The following is an 18977-nucleotide window of genomic DNA, read 5'->3' as shown; positions in this document are numbered from 1 at the left end:
CCAGTAACTCTCACGTCACCACCAAGGCTGCAGGGCAGTCCTGGGAAAGTCCAGGCTGGACTCCTGGAATCAGCAGCAGTTGGGAGCTGGAGGCAGGAACACACAGATAAGGGCTGGCAGGGATCAGGACCACAGGCAGACGAACGGACGGGATCCTCCCAGGATGCCAAAGCAAACAGAGACAGGCGAAGAAGAAGAGGAAGGGAAAGAATGGCAAGGGTTTGACCCTTGTGATCCCTCAAATTTATACTGAGTATGATGTGTATGGGATGGAATACTCTGGTCAATTTTGGTCATTTATCTTGTCTGCTCCTCCCTAAAGGAGGGCTGCAGGTGGGACCTCTTTACTCCTTTTCTCGTTCCAGTGGTCAAAATGTTCCTCAGAACTGAGCAGTGTCCTTGGCTCTGCGTACCAGTCTCTAGCAGTAGCTATAAACATTGAGCATAATCACTCCTAGAAGCAGACACTGACTGAGAAGCTGTAAATTTCAGCAAGTATGGCTACTTACAAAAGGCTCATCTGATAGCAAAATTACAAGAGAGAAAATTATCTTTATCCTGGCTCAAACCAGGACACCTGTAAATATATTTCAAAAAAGCCTTGCACTTCAGCTGTGTGTCTCTGTAAAGGCTGTTGGGTGTGCTGCCATGTTATCCACGCTCCTGTATGTCCTAAGTTAGAGCTACAGCTCCATGACAAGTTAAATAACCCCATGTCAGGTGCTGTCTCCACCTCTCCTGGTCTCCAATTAGTCATTTTTTTACTTGGACTCACCTGGCCCTTAGGTGAGCTACTTCAAGGAGCTAAAACGGCTGAGAGCTCACTACAGGAAGAAAGGGAATAGATTTTTTTAGCATGGTTTGGTTCCCTGAACCAGCCTTCTCAACAGGCTGGACACTGCAAGTGAAGGAGAAGAAAAATAGCAGAAAGGAGGTTGTTATGTCTGAAGTGGTCAGTGTCAGCTTGCAGAGAAGCATTGTTATATTTGCTGGAGGGGTGCAATGTTTTCTGTGTATGAGACCAAACAGGTCAAGGTTGGAGAATTTGGTAACCTCTTCTGGTAAGATAGATGCTCCCTGTTGTGCTGGATGGGTAGAGTGGCTTAGACATCTCGGGTGCACTCCATCAAGTCTTTGGGACAAGTCGTAGGAAAGCTTAGTGCAGTAACTGGATAAATTGGTTGTGATAAGCTGGAGCCCTGTTAACTCCAAGGGCCACACCTGTGTGCTGAAGTCCATCTCACAACTGAGAACTACTTTAGGGAATTATTTAAAAACAGGCTGAACTGGAAAAGTCACACTGGAGTGACCCACTGTATAAATAAGGTGTAATAAGCTTGTGAATGTTTTAGGGCCAAACCCAAAATCTAACCTAATATATCAACACGTGTTCTCTTAAGTGTTGGGGCCAGCTCTAATCACAAACGCCCACAAGTGTTGGCCATAATTTCTGCATCTGAATGACAGAAAGACCAGGAGACACTTAAATTTACGTAGACACTCTCAGGTTTTGACCAGAGTGATTAAGTTATGTCATCATACAGAAGAAAATTCTCTTGTATTTTCTGTCCCTTTACAGAAGGTCAGCATCCTTGACCTCCATCTGTTATAGGAGGAGGTTTCTGGCACATGGCCACTTTCAAATTCTTGTGGTCACTGGAACAAACCTCACAGACAGGCCTGTTGGTGAAAAAGTATTCACCCAAAAATGGACTAATATGCAATATTGTGTGAAGAATATGATGCTCTTTGTTTTAGGGTGTGTGTTTTTTGTTGGTTTTGTTTGGTTGTTTTTTTCTGTTAAAATGGAATGTGACAAGTTCACACGTGACAGTGTGCAAGTACTTTAACATTGTTTAATAATCTATATCTTTCCCTCTCTGTGATTCTGGGAAATTTAAGGGTATCCTTTGCTCTTGCAAGTAGCATTTTTTAAATTGGATATATCCTCTCAACCCCTATTCCTTTCTACACTTTAAGGGAATTTCCTTGCCAAGAGCCATCAGGGGGAGGCACTTGTAACTTACACCCACTGGGATCTTCCCCATGGGATGTGATAGGTATTTTAAAGGTAGCTGAGTAGCTGAAATTTCTCCTTGCTTCTCTGTGCTTTTTTGAGGAGCAAAAATTCCATTTAATATTTTCTAATTTACTTAATATAAGATATTCCAGCCTGTTTTATGGACACTTGGATGTGAAGGGAGCGGAGCCCCAAGCAAGCAGTATGCCCTGGCAGCAAAGAAGTCAGCAGTACCCTGGACTGCATTAATGGGAACATGGCCAGGAGAGGAAGAGAAGTGATTATTACCCTTTACTCATTAGTTACACTCATTACCCTTTGCCCTCAAGTACAGGAAAGACACGTACAAACTAGAGGAAGGCATCACAAGGTTAGTCAGAGCTGCAGTACTCACCTGTGAGGAGAGGATGAAAGAATGGGAATTCTTTAGCATGCTGAAGATATGGCTTTGGGGAGACCTAAAGCAGCCCCCCCGGCACCTGCCATGGATGGATGTGGTCTGGATGAACAGAGACAAGCAGCTTGTGCTGGTACATGGCAGGAGGATGAGAGACTTTGGAACAAGAAGCTCAGGATGGGTTTAAGGAAACACCTTCTCACCCTGAGGATAATCAGGCAGAAGACCAGGTCACCCAGAGAAGCTGTGAAGTCTCTGTCCTTGGAGGTTTTCAAGACCAGACTGGATAAAACCCTGAATTAGCTGGTCTGAGCTCAGTTACCTCTGAGCCTGCTGCAAGCAGGACAGAGACCTTATGAGCATCCTGCCAGCTTGGGTGATGCTGTGATCCTAAGTGGACGTGGTGGGAACCACTGAAAACTTGAAATAGCATGAAATTGAGATTTTCTTTAGTTTTCTTAAGAGTGAAAGAAGAAACAATAGATAGTATAGCTCTGCAGCACCAAAAGGCAAACAGGTGTGTTGCTGTCTTTAGGCATTGCCTGGGTCTTAAGTTTTAGAAGATGCCCACAGCTGCTCAAAAGCAAAGATAATCAGCAACATATTGCTACATAATCATAACTCACACATTTGCACACTGACAACAGAAAGAAGATAATCTCGATTACAAAACCAGTTGCATTCAGGACAGAAATAACGTAACATTTCTCTGTTTGGGAGATTGATTTGAATTTATAAAGCTGAATTTACAGGCAGGATTTATGGATTACTAGGTTTCAAATCTTTATAAAGATCCTGTTGCATGAAAAATACATCTAAGGATGGTTCTAATTAATATGTAGAGTGTTAATGCAGTCTTCAATCTTGCAAATAATTACACTGCTGTTATCAAGGAGCACAGTTACTGAAAACTTGTGATCCTAATATTTATTCCAGCTTTTGACTGTGAAACTACATTTGCTTCCTGTAGATGTTTTCATCTCTTGCCAGACGAAGATTATCTCTAGTTGTGAATTAAATGTTACTTCACTGTTTATATGTATATATACAAAACATTTTAAGAAAAAACATCATTTGCTTTCTTTTAACAAAAAGCAAACCAACTCAATCCTGTTGCTCCAATTACATTTCAAAGTTAAATTGCATCTTATTGGACATAGAGACCTCACTCTGATTGAAAAGTGTCCTCGAAAAAGTGTCCTGAAATCTCATTAATGTCAAACTTAGGGGGTTTGGCACTCACAAAAGTATTCAGCAAAAGAGCCTCAAAGAACAAACGAGAAAAGAATGGGTAAATCTTCAGACCTTTCACCCCAGATGAGTTTGTAACTTGTATAATAAATAGCAGGACTCATTAGGGCAATTTATCAAACTTAATAATATTCTTTGCAGAACTATGGCCTTGAAACAGATAATATGAAGAACCTGGTTCTCAAACTGCGAGCATCGTCCAACAATCTGCAAAATTACATCAGCAGCCGTAGGAAAAGTTCAAATTATGATGGCAATACTTCTCGCAAGCCCCCTAATGAATTCCTTACTTCTGTGGTAGAGCTTATTGGTGCTGCTAAAGCCTTGCTTGCATGGTTAGACAGGTAAGAACAAAATTTTCATATTTTAATTTACTGCTATAATGAACTGTTTCTCCATTCAGGACAATTTCCAGATGCTTGGGTTTAAAGAACTTGATCTTGTTCAACCCTTTTTTGGTCTTGCCAGAAGGCCTCTAGCGTACAAGTTTAATCTAGGATATCTACTCTTGCACTTCCACTCTATCTAAAACCACTGAACCTTTTAGCATTGCATCCAAACTTGTATTTATAAAAGCAGGAGTCTTCCTGTTTGAGGGAGGTAACCAGTTTTCAGACCAGTTCCTCATACATGTGACTTCCTTCTCTCACCTTCTTATTACTTGTCATTGGCAGGTCATTTTCAAACCAATTTTTAATGTTTTGCTGAAATTGTGGCCTTTGCTCTGTGGTGTGAAAACTGATCAGTAGGGGAAAGACACTCTCTCTCTCTCTCTCTCTCTCTCTCTCTGCATTTATTTATTTATTTACTTCTTTTGTTGACAAGAGCTGGAGTTTTTTTGTAACAGCTGCAGCTGAACCAAAGAGGCAACAGAGACATTTGGGCACTGAGCGGGATGCAGGTTAGGATAACAGATGAACGTAAGTTCTCAAGCTTCTTGCCAACTTTCCTCAGAAGGAAGGTTAGGAGGAGAGCAGCATGAGGACTGGCAGCAAGGAGAGGTTTTATCCTTCAATATCCCTCCTCTCCAGGGAGGAAGCCAGTTCTGTTGTCCCAGCAGTGACATTAACAGCTTGTGCCTCTCACCTGATCCTCTCGTCTCACCCTGTTGCTGGCAGCTCGCCCTAAATTTCCTCTGCAGCTCACTGTCAGCAAGGTGGCTGGCTTGTCCATTTCCAGATCTGCTGGGGTAACTTCTGAACCACCACTTTCAGCTGTCTGGAGGGTCTAAGGTGAGAGGCTATAGGCTCTAAAACTGTTCTACCTATAATGATCCTTTTCTAAGGTAGGGCCTCACTGCGCCTTGGTGTGTAAATTGTGAAAATCCACTTTTATTCTTTCAGAGAACTTTTGGGTGTTTTTCTTGCCAACCTCAATTCAGTTATGAAAAATATGTAAGCTAGAAATCTATTCACTGGCAAACTCAGGGGTGATTTTTACAATGCAGTATGATCTGACTCAATTGTCCAGCTGAGAGAATGGTAGTTTGGAGAATTAGTGGCTTCTTCTGGTTTTGCTCTCCAAATGTGCTTTACCACAGGATTAGGTATTTACCAGTTTTGGTTCAAGGGTGTAGTGGGACTATGCAGTCAGGAATAGTTATATTGTAAAACAGTGTCCTCACATGTGGATGTCAGCTACATCTCTTGCTCTCACTGCTATTCCTCACTGGTAAGATAAGACAGGACAAGTATTGTCCCTTTGAGCTAAGGTGATTTTTCTCTTGTTGCAGGACCCCATTTACAGGTATTGCTGACTTTTCATCAATGAAGAACAGTATCATTCAGCTCTGCTTGGATCTCACTACTACTGTTCAGAAGGTCAGCTGATTTCTTTCTGCTTTGCTTTCCAAAAGGGAAGAAAGGGGGTTAATTGGGAAAGTCATGTGCTTGCTGGATGCAGAGTGCTAATGGGAAGTCAGATCTGGAAATGAGCTGTTACTTCAAACTTTGAAGGTCTGTGAAGGTCAGTTTCAGTTGTCCATTTTTCTAAGTTGTTTTTTCCTTGACCTAATATTAAATTTTTGCTATTGCTGGCTGTATCATAAGTGAGTGTACTTTAAAGTCTACTCATAGTTCCTTGAGCTTTAATGGAACAAGGATTAGTTTTTGAAAGAATTGGTCTTCATTTGAAGATTTTCAAGTTCCAGACAACATGTTGAGGAACAGTTATTCATGCTAACTCCACACAAAATTATGACTCCATTGGTAGGTATACCCATGCTTGCAGACTTGAGTCTTATCCCACACAGAGTGCTTGAGCCAGCAGATGGGCAATGCTGCACGAATGGAAGGAGCTGCCACCTTTATGATACAAATCCTGCCAGCTAGGTTTCTTCCACCCATAATATGTGACTGTAGTGTTTTGCTTCAAAACTTTTCATCTATCAGCTGTGTGCTGAGCACTCATATTGGTACCAGCTAAAAGAAGATGTAACTGTGGCAATCTGGTCAAATGATGTAATTTAGATCTCTGATTAATACTGTCTTTGCAACTGTTCTGACAGTGTGCCACTGCTTTGGCTGTGAAGCATGACATGCAGGCTTCAGCTCCTGCCAAACTTGCTTCTAGCCATTAATTCATGGCCATATGTTGTTTAAAGAGTCATGTCCTGTGACATGGCTGATTCTCTCCTCATACTGGGGGAATGCTGTCAAAGGACAGAAACAACCTGTGAGTTGTCAGCTTATAATGACACCCAATTATATCAGCTGGTTTGTCTTGAAAATATAGTGTTTGGATATTAGAAGCTCAAAGGCACATAAGTTTGTCTCGCTGCTAAATGCCCCTGCTTCAGTGCTGTTTACAATTGCAAGAGTCAGTGATTTACAGCTACAGATTTGCAGACTGTGAAGTAGAACAGTAACCACTTCTAGCAGCAGATGGTGTTCACCCAAGAGTGCTACAGGAACTGAGATATGAGATCACTGAACTGTATTAATAAAACTGCTAAAAATGGTGTCTAATCTGTTAGTTAATTCAGCCTTTGATGGCAGGGAAATGGAAGTTGGCAAATACAACCTAATCCTGTTAAAAAGTGTTAGAGTACTTCTCTGCCAATTTGATGCGAGCTATAGTAAAGAATGGGGCTGGTTGAGAAAACTCATTAATGGGGGAAAAATCAGCACTAATTTGTTCTGGGACTCTGCAGGTACTTTAGAGTAATCTGAAAGAATCCACTGATGTGTAGGAGAGAGAGTTACAGCTGTAAAAACTTTTGCTGAATTTTAGATGTGAAAAGTCATTCTTACTGGGAAAGAGTGTAGGAATAAATAGTCAGTCCTCCTAGGGGAGAAGAAGCCAGTGTGGCTCTCATGCAACTTACAGTGCTCTGCATAATCATAAATGTTGTGTGAAAATGGATGAATAACAAGATAAGACTGGAATGCAGTAGGAGTCCTGTTCGCATTAATGACAGCTATATAGATACAAAACAGTTTGCTCTGCAGTTTCTTTAAGTTTTGTGGCAAACTTTAAGGATAAAATAATAATTAATGGGAAAAAATTAAGAGGAGCAGAAGGATCTTGCAATACTGAGCAACTGGGCTGCATAATGCAAGGTGACATTCACTATTGATTTACGCAGATGTATTCAGCGGAGCAAAATTATGCTGATGCCCATCAATGGAGCCTGACTTTTGTTGCAGTGTTCAGGAAAGGTCTTTAGGCTTTTGGTGACAGGCTGTAAAAAGTGTGACCTCAGTTGCTGGCATTACAAATGTGTTAAGGTGTTGTTATGAAAATACGAAGAGAATAGAGTAGAGCTCTTTCATATATTACTGTTGTGCCCATATCTGGAGGCCTATATGCTTTTTTGATTTCTTTCTTTATAAGCTCATGTAAGTAGGAAGGAACAGAAAAAGTATGGAGGATAATAAAAACTGTGGAACAGCTTCAATTCACTGCTCCTGGATGTATCTGTTGGGCATTGTATGCAATTGTTTTGCCAGTTAAGATGTCAGTGGCAAAAATCTTGGAGTTTAAACTTGCTTAGATGGCTGGGGTTTGGCATTTTGTTTTATCCTTAGAAATATTTTGAATCTTGTTTCATTATTGACTTGCTGGTTTAACTTTTTAAATCCGAGAATCTAAAACCATTCTGTAGTTGCAGAAAACAAGGATAACTTCTGTAGCCTGTTACATGAACTTGTTTCAGTCCAAAGACTTTTGTACCTGGGCTGTGTAAATAATGCTTTGTGTGCAGTCCTCTCACCCTCAGGAATGTAATTGATAGCATATTTTAAAAATCACTTTTCATTGCATTTTTAGCAATATATTTTACATCCATTTTTTTGATCTCTGGGACAGAGGAGTGCCTGAGCTGGTATTTATTGGCATAAGACAAGCTCATGAGCCTGGCCTTCTGACAGCATAGTTTTACTGTGCAGGGTTCTGTTTTCTGGAAAAGTCTGCTGTAATTGAATCCCATGCTCTCTTAGTTCTCAAGGTTTATTATTGCTTTCCACCAGGGTCAGAAAATGGATGTTTAACAGTACATTTGAGCCCTGCTGGGTGAGACTAATCTGAATAATCCCTGCACCATGAATAATTTATTTCGGTTTGAGATTAAAGTAGCAGTTTTGCAGATTTTCTAGAGAGGATGTGTTTACATATTTATTGGTTAATATAGGACTTTTGTTCTTGTTTTGTTTATAGGACTGTACTGTAGCTGAAATGGAAGATAAAGTTCAGACTGTAGTAAGTACTCATTTCTTTTGAAACTCGGCTTCCCACATTCACATTTATTTTGGTGGCTTCTAGGCTGACTGTACTAACAAGTTTTCCAATTCCACACGAGTTTCTCTCACAGTAAACATTGTTATGGGCCATTTTGTGAGCACTCTTTACTGTAGAGGAAGTCAGTGAAATTTGTGAACAGGCAGGTGGTGTGTATAGTAGCATGGAACCAGGTTCTTTAAAGTTTTATTACACAGCTATTTTTTTTTTTTTTAGGAGAATTTAGACCTCAAATTTTCAAGGGAGGGATAGTACTGTAGAATAACTGTAGGGCAGATAAACCAATTATGACTAATGTGTATTTTAGTGCCTGAATAAGCAGAGACTGTGCCTTATTAGGCTTCTTCATGTAAAAGAACTGCCCTGCCACAGAAATCAAAATCTGTCTCTGATTGTTCTTGAACTTGGAAGATCGGAGTTCTTGGGGCTGTCTAAAACAGCCTTGTGACCAAATGAGGAGTTTAATGGAATGCTTTTTATATTTTGTAACACTTAATCATCTCTTCCTGCTTTTGACATGACCCAGGCTGTGCTCTTTGATAACGCCTTCCGCTAGCTCATAGATGCTTAGGAATTTAACAGCACAATACCTAAAAATATTTTTGTCAGTAAATAATCAGATCACGTAAAAGGGAGTTTTCTGTATCTTTTTCCATTTGTGCACACCCACTCTGGAATTGGGTATTGTTGTTTGGAGTTCCCTTGTTTGAGCATTTCCTCACATTCACACTTAAGCATTGTTTTGTTTTATTTTATTGCTGCTCTATAAAACTGATGTAAAACAAAGCGAAATGTTGGAACTATTGTTTTCAGGAACCATTGTAGTCCAAACCCATGTCTTCCAACAAGACAGTTCCCCCTGCCCTGTAATTACATAGGTGTACTTGGAAGGATTCAAACCCCTTGTGAAAGGTGGATTACCTTGCTTGTTCAGATTGCATTTAACTAACTACAGTGTACTAATCCTCCCTCCCTTCTTCTTTAAGCTTTTGTAAACTACTTTGCACTTCAGCATTGCTTCAGTTAATGTCAAGACCCAGGATACCCTGTGGGGCTTTATTCAAATTTTTGTGTAGGGACAGCAACAATTTTTTAACCAAGATTTTTTTTTTTCTTCTGATTACTTAGTTGTTCTGCTAGTTAAAATGTACATGAGACAAAGCAATTCTGACTTAACCGAGACACACACAAGGTCAGAATTTGCCTTTAGTTACAATGTTGGCTTAGGATCAGTTATGTTTTGGTCAAAAGGAAATATGAACCTTGCTTGTGTAAGCATTCCAGAAAAGGTCAGCTCAGAGGCACAGTGAGAGAACTGATGCTAAAATGCTGAAGTGCTAAATCTACTACCTTAAGCTGTAAAGCTTTGTACAGTTGAGTCAGTGGCCAGCACCTCACTTTCTGTGACACATTATCAATTTTATTCTCATAGCAGAGACACAGAATAATATGAAAAACTGTCAGTTCTTCCCACAAGGAATCATCAAAAAGTTGCAGTATCTTAGTAGGTATTTTGGCTAAAGCAAGCAAACTCGCAACAAAATTTTTTTGCTCTGTTTAGTGTGTTTATTTTAAGACAGAGGATGTGTTGGCGTCTATTGTGATGATACAGTGGCACTAATGGAAACACATTGTACTAGGTTAGAGTAAGAAGATAAACATCATGTAGAAGAGTGGCCCAAGTCTTAGAACTAATTTCCTTTCAATTTTTGAAAAGAGGAAGAAGCCATGAGAGAAATTTTGTCACTCTTCTTTCTATGTGCATTATAGGCCAAGACTTTAAATGTTATATGTGATAAAGCCATCCGATCAACTACAGATCCATTGATGAGCCAGTGTGCATGTCTGGAGGAGGTTCATTTAACTAACATTAAACCTGGAGAAGGCCTGGTAAGAACTGATTCTGGAGTCTCCTGATGTCCATAATGTTTTATAGGTAATCTTAGGAGCCACTGTGTGTGTGTATATGTATAGCAAGATATTTCAAAGCCATCAATATCCTGTGGGGGGCAGAAAGAGGTGTGGGAAGGAACACTGAAGGTTAATTTTCAGGTGGTGTGCAGGAGTGGCTGCCAGAGATGTATTTGGAATCAAACTTATTTACATACATACCCAATTCGTAATGGTGAAATGCTGCAAATCTGTCTCTTAGCCTGAGTACTTGGGCATTTACAGATGCTTGTGAAGGCAGACATTATTTTTGCAGGTTAATTTAAATAGCAGGTTTCTGGAAGAGGGAGAGAGAAGGTGATGAGAAATGGTACTTGCTTAATTTATGTGTGGTTATAGCAAGATCGTGAAGAATTTGAAGATTTTTGCATTTTGCTGTTACTATGAACACAAGCAATCCTTTTAAATATTCAGTGGCTAGGTAACTACTAAATCTAGTTAACTCAATGAATCCTGCTTATCTTACTGGTAGTTATGAAGAAATGAGTTGGAAATCTTGCTTTGATTTTCTGTCTGAAGAACAGACATGTTAGAATGAGTTGGAGGGATTTTAAATTTGTAAGTGCGTTTGTATTCCCCCCTGGTCCCTAAGGCAGAAGAGATCAACTCTGTTAGAGGAAGCTTTGCAGTCTTACTGTACTGTATAGTTTTACCTGGGCCACTGAATTTGACTGAATTGGTCATGCATTCTTGGAGTTATGGTGACCTTTTTCCTTTGTTTGAGCTTGTGCATTAACAAAGTTAGCCTAGCTTGGACTAAGTAAGAAACAAGGATGTTGGTAAACACGATTAGATACTCAGAAGCAAATATAATTGCTTAGAAACGAAGGGGAAAAAAATAGAATTCCTTAAAAATGAAGGGGAAAAAATGTTTTGTTTTGTTTTTTTTTGTTTTGTTTTTGGCTTTTTTGGTTTTGTTTTTTATTTGTTTTTTTTGTTTGTTTGTTTTGGTTTTTTGTTTGTTTTGTTTTGTGGGGTTTTTTTTGTTTGTTTGTTTTTTTGTTTTTGTTTTTTTTTGTACTTCTAAGCAAATGTGGTAACTTTGGGAAGATAAACCGCACATGGCTTCTGAATAACAACTCAGTTCTGAACACCTCCATGTCAGTACTGCTAACAGATGTAGGCTGAACAGTAGAGAGATATGGCATTTGTTTATAAACAGTGAAACTACTGTACTGGTCACCTCTTGTTGAGAAATCTCTGCAATTTTTAGGTAATAGCCTTTTGGTGATTTTTAATTTGGTGTTCATATGGAACTTACTTTGTCAGAGTTTGTCCTTTCCTTCATAGTTAGCATTAACATATAGAGCCACAAATACTTATGCCAGAGCTTTTATTGCTTATGCTAGAGCTGTTGTTACAAGGCAGTCTGTATTTTGACTTGTAAAGAGAACTTGTACAAGAATGTGTAGCCAATATTTGTAGCCCAACTGTGTAAATGTGCTAGGTATGGAGAGCTGGTGGCCATCTAGCAAGACCTGGGATTTTCTACCTGTGCTGACTGGGCAGTAAGGAAATAAAGTTTTGTTCCAGGCCAAAGACTGACAGGGCAGCAAAAGTAGTGGTGTTTGGTATTACCAAGCAGACAGTACTTCTAAAATGCATTCCATATATTAGTCATCTTAAGTCATTGTAAATATTTTAATTAATTACAGTAAAAATTGTCTGTGGAGAGGTTTATGATATTGTAATATTAGACTGCATGCTTTCGTAGAGAAAATGTGTGAACTGTTAAGAGGTTTTAATAATGTTTTCAGTCTGGTGCCAACAGTTGTTTAATCAGATAAGTTACATGGGGTTATTTTGCCTTTAAACGTGTCCTTAATTTTCTACTTAAATATAGGGAATGTACATCAAATCAACTTATGATGGATTACACGTAATTACCGGAACTACAGAAAATGTAAGTGAAGTAAATGTATATCAACTCAGGCTACCTGACAGTACCTTTGATTTAGACTTCTACTTCTTTTTGCTGTTTTACATATAACTTTCATTATATTACTACTTTAAATGCTGTGATGAATCATTTGTGTATGCACAAGTTGTAAATATTTTGTTTCTGCATGTTTTACTGTTAGTCTAATTAAACCAGTTTCTGCAAGTACAGGAGTTAGTTCAAATGCTTGGCATGAAAATAATTGCTTTAATAAGTTACTGTATCTGCTTTTCTGAGTACTTATGGCATCTTGCTTAACAAAGTCTTGGATGTATTTGGACTCTGCTGGCAAAGGCAATCTCCCTTAATGGGAATGTTTAGGTGGTAGTGTGCTTAATTCAGTAATGAGTAATGAAATCAATGAGCTGTCCAGTTACAAAATTACCTTGCAAAGTAAAAAGACTAGAAAAAGAAGGACTTTCAGAGCAGTCTGCGGGAAGGAAATGGTTGTTACGATGGGCAACTGTATTTGCTGCAGATGGCTGCTTGTTTTATTCTTATACTGCGAGTTCTTTTTGGTTGAGAATTTATTAAAGGCTCCTGGGCAGTCAGTGCAGTTGACCTGGCCAGCAGCTGAGGCTGGCAGGTGATGGTGTGCTGATGGTGTCAGACATGCCACTCTATAGAAAGAATGAAAAAGTAGAGGAGGAACTTGGCTTTTGCAACGATGCTTTTTTTGTTTGCATGTGAATAGGAAAGAACCAGTGGTTCTAGTTATACCCTGCTGAGTCCAGGGGCCAGAGAGGAGTGGGTGGAAATCTGTGCTTGCAGTTCAGAGTGAAAAGTGAAATCTTTTACAGCGTTTATGCTATTACCCTGGCATAACTCTTTACAGAGTCTGCAACAGATTCAGAGTCCACTTTGACAGCAAATTTACCATCCAATAAATGTGAAAGAGCATAACGTTGGCTCCCATCAAGCACTGCATCTAGATGTCTCATTGCAAGCTTAGAGTGGGGCTGTATTGCTTCTGTAGCTTTGAATGTTGACATAAACATCTCCTTTTTTCTGAACACTGGTTCTTCCTTTGGTGAAGCTCTTTCCTTTCAAGAAACAACATTTGACAAGTGACTGAGTGATCTGCAAACACCTGTCTTTCTGGTGGCATGGGATCATTTAGATGACCCTAGATGGGTCTTAGCTTAATTTTCTTGCTATATTTTGAATGGCAATTTAGTAGCTATTCCTAGAAGCCAGTGTGTTGTAATTCAGTGGAACTGCACCCCGAAATGAACAGTAATGTTCATTGGAAGGACTAGGGAAATCCATGCGTTGGATGCTAGTCAGCCAAGAGGATTCCAGAGTTCTGCTGTGTGACTTGACTTCCCACATCACATTGGCCTAGATCTAAACTTTGCTCTTTCCTCCCTTCTCATAATGCAATTGCAGTGTCTGTTGTTCTAGCTGGTGCTTTTAGGAGTCCTCTGTGCAAGGGTCCCCCACCCTCCTCCAGACAGGCAGTTGACTGCCCAAAGGACAGCTTGAAATGAGCTTTGTTTTTCACAAACTTGACTTTGGCCCAGCATTTTTCCATGGTTTTGGTTGACTCAGATATGTGCAGCCTTCCACGGAGGCATTTCCTCTCAGAGGAAGCAAGATGACAATGAAGAAATGGGGTTACTCATGATAGCCGGAGCCTCCCACAAATCCCCCTGTGTTGCACTATTTATTTCTACAGTTCCTTCTCATAAAATAAGTTCTGAAGGTGTGATGACAAGGAGAAGGGAGTCCTTAATAATCCAGGTGCTTAGTTCTGGAGTCACTAGGAAGAGCTGGCCTTCTGCCAGGTGGTTACTCATGGGGTGGGGGGAGTGGGAGGAGAACTTGTCCTGGGACCAAGGTGCAATAAAACAAGGTAGGATGCCTGTGTGCTTTGGGTGTTGTCAAGGCTGGTTAGAGTTGGTGTGTTATGGAAGCAAAACAGTTATTAAAAACTGCAGTGATAGGTGGTACATGTCAGCAGACACAGATAAATATAAATAAATATTGACACACTTAGCTGTTCTTCCTTAATGGCTTCCCAGAGATTGGGTTTTGTTCCAAGAAAATTATACATTTAAGGTGTGTTATTAGGTAAGTATTTTTTGTATAGCTATCTAAGCACACTTGATATATGCAAGAATATATTTTATCTGTTGACCTTGATGATGCAGGCAGTTAATTTCACATTAAAGCTGGTAGCTCTTATTTACATTAGGAAACAAAAAGGGAAAATGAAACGGGTTTGTTTAGTGGAGTGAAATGTTTTTGTTCTGTGCGTTCAAAATCTTAATGTATTGGTGTTTTTGTTGGATTTGTTTGGTTTTTTTTTGTTGTTTTTTTTGTTTAATACGTTTATTAAATACGTTTATTTTAAAGCTAGGTTTAAAATAGTTGCTATGTTAGGAGAGAGGTCTCCTCTTTAGTCCTCTCTCACTGCTGTCTAGACCTAAAGTACAAACTGGAGGTAAAAGGACAGTGGAGACTGTTCCATGACTTAACTACAATTTGGTCTGTGATAGATGTAGGCTATGCCTTCCTCTTTTACCCCTAGTTCCCTCAGAATAAAAAATAAACCCTTAGCTTAATTCATTTGCATTTCTCAAGTTATAAAGGATGTAATGTGGTTTTGCTGTGTAAAAATTTTCAGCGGTTCTTTTCATTTTAGGTACAATCTTTCACTTAGCTTGGTGGGGGTTGTTATGGGAGGGAAGAAAACTTGCTGAAGCACATGGTTCTTGTTTTCCTCTTTGCAGTCCCCTGCTGATCGATCTCAGAAGATTCATGCTGGTGATGAAGTGATTCAGGTTAATTGCCAAACTGTGGTAAGTAAAAACCTTACCAATCTTGCCTTACTACAGAGCACTGGAGGTTGTGGAGTCTCCTCTGGAGACATTCAAAACCCATCTCATACATTCTTGTGAGGTGTCTTCCAACCCCTAACATTCTATGGTTCTGTGACTGCTCTGCAAAACTCCCTCCCCACAAGTTCTGAATAGACAGGGCCAGTAGATGGTTCTGGTGTTTTCCTCTAAAAATCTTTGAGGCTTTTTTGTTTTACTTTCAAGACTTTTCTTTTTTTTTTTTTTTTTCTTTTTTTGCAATTACAATTAGTTCTTTGCAATATTTTGATAAAATAAATATGCAGGGTTTTGTGTTTAAATGCTCCATGCATCATAGCAAAATACTCTGTGTTGTATTGAAGGCCTGCTTTTTAAAATTCATCAATGTGAACTACTGAAATGCAGGTACAAACAGTTTTTAAAAAAACACCAAGTTTTTATCACATCATTTGCATCTGGAAATTTAATTTTTAAAAAATTACATTTTTGCTTAACCACAGGTAAGCAGTGCTTTCTAATGTGTGGAATAAACATGACAGTAGTAACTCACTATGAATCCTGGTGTTACTCAATTTGAACACATTCATGCATCCTCGTAGGATCTGAGCTGAAGTAGAAAGAGCATTGCTTGATATGTCTGCGTTTAATTTGCATCTTAAGTAGAAATATTTATTTGAAACAAACAAAAGAATATCCTTCCAAAAAAAGAACTTTGCAATTTTTTTTTCTCCATTCTGGCATTTATTTAGATCTGTTTTCTCCCTTTAAGATCAAGTTAAAATGGACAGTTTGACTTGGGGTATTTAGTTTTTTTCTTCTTGTTTACTTGCTTTCAGAAAAACATTACTAAAGAAATTTTATTTTTTTTCTTTTTTCTCCAGGTTGGATGGCAATTGAAAAATCTGGTGGCAAAACTGCGTGAGAATCCTGCTGGAGTTAGGCTGCTGCTTAAGAAACGTCCCACTGGCTCTTACCATTTCACTCCTGCTCCGCTAAAGAATCTGCGCTGGAAACCACCCTTGGTGCAGGTGAGAGGACGCAGCTGTAGAACTGGGATGGGAATAGCCTTGGTTATGACTTGAAAAACAAGAATACCAGAAATCACAGAATCACAGAATCATAGAATCATAGAATTGGCTGGGTTGGAAGGGACCTCAGAGATCATCAAGTCCAACCCTTGATCCACTCCCGCTGCAGTTACCAGCCCATGGCACTGAGTGCCACATCCAGTCTCTTTTTAAATATCTCCAAGGATGGAGAATCCACCACTTCCCTGGGCAGCCCATTCCAATGTCTGATCACCCTCTCAGTAAAGAAATTCTTTCTAATGTCCAACCTAAACCTCCCCTGGCACAACTTAAGACCGTGCCCTCTTGTCTTGCTGAGAGTTGCCTGGGAAAAGAGACCAACCCCCCCCTGGCTACACCCTCCTTTCAGGGAGTTGTAGAGAGTGATGAGGTCTCCTCTGAGCCTCCTCTTCTCCAGGCTGAACAGCAGAAATGCTCCAGGTACTCATGTTTAAGTACAGTTTAAGGAAGGTTAGGTGAAATGGCTGTCCTTTTCTGGTTCCTAGATAAAAGGGAAAATGTTCCTCGTTTTTTTGTGTGTGTGTTTTTTTTTTTTTTTTTTAATGTATTCATTTATTTAGAAAAAAAAACTATTGGTAATGCCCTTTTGGGGACTAGGTGTGTTGAGCATTTTAATCAGTCAGCATGCCATGGGGAGAACTTAACTGAGGCAAAATTCCCAATATGTACAAAAGTCATCAGCATGGAGTAATAAATGCTTGCTCTATTTAGCAGAGTAATAAGGTTTTGCTGGAATAGATTATTCCATATATTTATCCTCTTTTTTAGTCTAGTTAAGGGTAGGAAAGAGTGACTGGTGTTCAGGTTATTTAAGCTGCTTGCATGGGCAATTCACAGGTTGAGTAATGAGCAAACAAATTGAGGTTAATAAGTTAAACAACCATGTTGAGGAATGGCATATTGTATATCAGAAGCTTTAGGACTTAATGATTACAGGAGGAAATAACCTAATTAAATCTTTTGGTTACAAGAAATAAAGAAACCCAGAGAGATTTCCCATTCCTTCTCCTGTTCTTATGCAAGTCTCCCTACAGCAGTGAGGAGAGTTTATCAACTTGTGAAATGCCTCTACCTATTGTAAGTCTCAAGGCAGGTAGATTTCTCTCAAACTGAGTAGATGCTGTGTGCTTGGGTCCCTTCTCAATCTTCTCTTCACCAGTGCTTGTAGCATGTTTTTGTTGCATCGTGCCTGATATTTAATCAGAGCCAAAGAAAAGAAAACAGCGCTGAGTTTTTCCAGGGTTACCCAAAGAAAGAACTGTGTTACTGGTGTGAAGAGGTGAGGTGGGCTGGAAAATAGGCTGTGGCAAGCATCCTTTTCTTGGGGCAATGGATGACTGGAGAAGCCTGTTGGTAGTTTTGGCCTTCTACTGACTAGTAAAAGGCAGCATAGAGGTGCCATCAAATGAGTGGACAGAGTGAAAGCCTGGGCCAGGCCCTTCACGGAAAGGATGAAGTGCAGTCCTCTTGCTTAACAAAGGTGAAAGGGTCCTTACGCCTTAGCTGGCCTAGAGGCAGACAGGAGCCTGGCAGTGTGTTGTGAACATGGACATGAGCTGCAAAGAGCAAAATGGCAAACTTGCTCAGATGAGCAGTACTAAATGTAATTTTCCTTCCCTTCCCCTAGTTGTATCACTTGATGCAATTTGTGGTGAACTTTACCACGTTCCTACCCGTGCCCCAGGCATTGGGCTGTATAGAATCAGGACAGAGTGACCTGGCTTTGCAAGTGTTGCAGATCTTATCTGTATTTAACACTGAATTATTTTAGTGGATCTAAAAATAGAAGAAGGGGTTTTGTTGCTGTTGCTTTTTCTGTCAGTGGAATTTGCAGGAAGAAATTGAACTAGAAATGGTAAAATTACATGTGATGGAATTTCTGCAGGAGGGACTGTAAAGCTAGCCAAAATTTGGAGTGGAGGAAAATGTATATGCTTTCTTTAAGCATAGGAATAGTTCACTGAGGGATGAAATAGTACTATTGACTACTGAATTATCTTTTTTTTGTGAATGATAAATCAATGCTCAGATGTTTGATATCTGTCTAAAATTTCAGACGAGTCCTCTGCCGACTTCAACCCAGTCACCAGAAAGTACCATGGATACCTCACTGAAAAAGGAGAAGCCAGCCATTTTGGATCTGTACATACCACCTCCACCAGCTGTTCCATATTCTCCTCGGTATGTGCTACTGAGCAAAATAATTCCTCTATTATTCCTGTTTTTGAGCTGGCTTGCTTGTTAGATCTCTGAACAAATTAGCTTGAGGAAACTGAAGATCTTGCAGACTTTCTAGTTGTGTAATTTATGCTTAAATGCATAAACTACTAGGACTGTAGTAGACCTTATTTTGTTTAAATCTGACTGCACACAGCAAGAAGTAATTCTTTTTTTTCTGTAACGTGGTCCACTGGTTTTTGTTGCATTGGGTTTTTTTAATTATTTTAATTTTTATTAACAAGTGATTTTTGTGAGAGATTGGATAGAAAAGATCTGGTGCTAAATTGTTAAACTTGAAAGTTTTATAAAATGGGAATATTGCCACAAAAGGAAGGAAGAGTCAGCTCATTCAACTTTTTTTTTTTTTTTTCCCATGGAGTGTAGTCTGTAAAAATGCAGCTATGTGTACACAAAAGTGGTGTTGGGGGTAAGTATGATGTGGCTAGCTTTTTTTAGTTCTCAAGTCTATGTCGAGTCATGCCAGAACCCTGCCAGCTGACCTGAGAAGGTGATGGACAAAGGGGGTTTCAGGCATGGCATACTTTGTGGCCTG

The 18977-nt window shown here is 39.6% G+C and overlaps 1 protein-coding gene across 4 annotated transcripts in view; it reads left to right on the top strand.

Annotated features, from left to right (window-relative positions):
• CNKSR3 (CNKSR family member 3) overlaps positions 1 to 18977 on the top strand; it is a 59086-nt gene that overhangs the window by 33181 nt on the left and 6928 nt on the right. For 2 of the 4 annotated variants that reach the window (XM_071740603.1, XM_071740606.1), the window contains exons 3-10: positions 3810 to 4012; positions 5401 to 5488; positions 8325 to 8366; positions 10176 to 10295; positions 12199 to 12258; positions 15030 to 15098; positions 15998 to 16144; positions 18261 to 18385. In XM_071740603.1, the coding sequence (XP_071596704.1) occupies positions 3810 to 4012; positions 5401 to 5488; positions 8325 to 8366; positions 10176 to 10295; positions 12199 to 12258; positions 15030 to 15098; positions 15998 to 16144; positions 18261 to 18385 (854 nt within the window). The remainder of the gene's footprint in view (positions 1 to 3809; positions 4013 to 5400; positions 5489 to 8324; positions 8367 to 10175; positions 10296 to 12198; positions 12259 to 15029; positions 15099 to 15997; positions 16145 to 18260; positions 18386 to 18977) is intronic. The other 2 variants (XM_071740604.1, XM_071740605.1) reach the window with 1 other exon arrangement.

This window comes from Heliangelus exortis, chromosome 3 (genome assembly GCF_036169615.1).
Source record: "Heliangelus exortis chromosome 3, bHelExo1.hap1, whole genome shotgun sequence".
Classification (NCBI taxonomy): domain Eukaryota; kingdom Metazoa; phylum Chordata; class Aves; order Apodiformes; family Trochilidae; genus Heliangelus; species Heliangelus exortis.
Note: the sequence above shows the minus strand (reverse complement) of the source record. Positions and strands in the feature narration are given on the sequence as shown.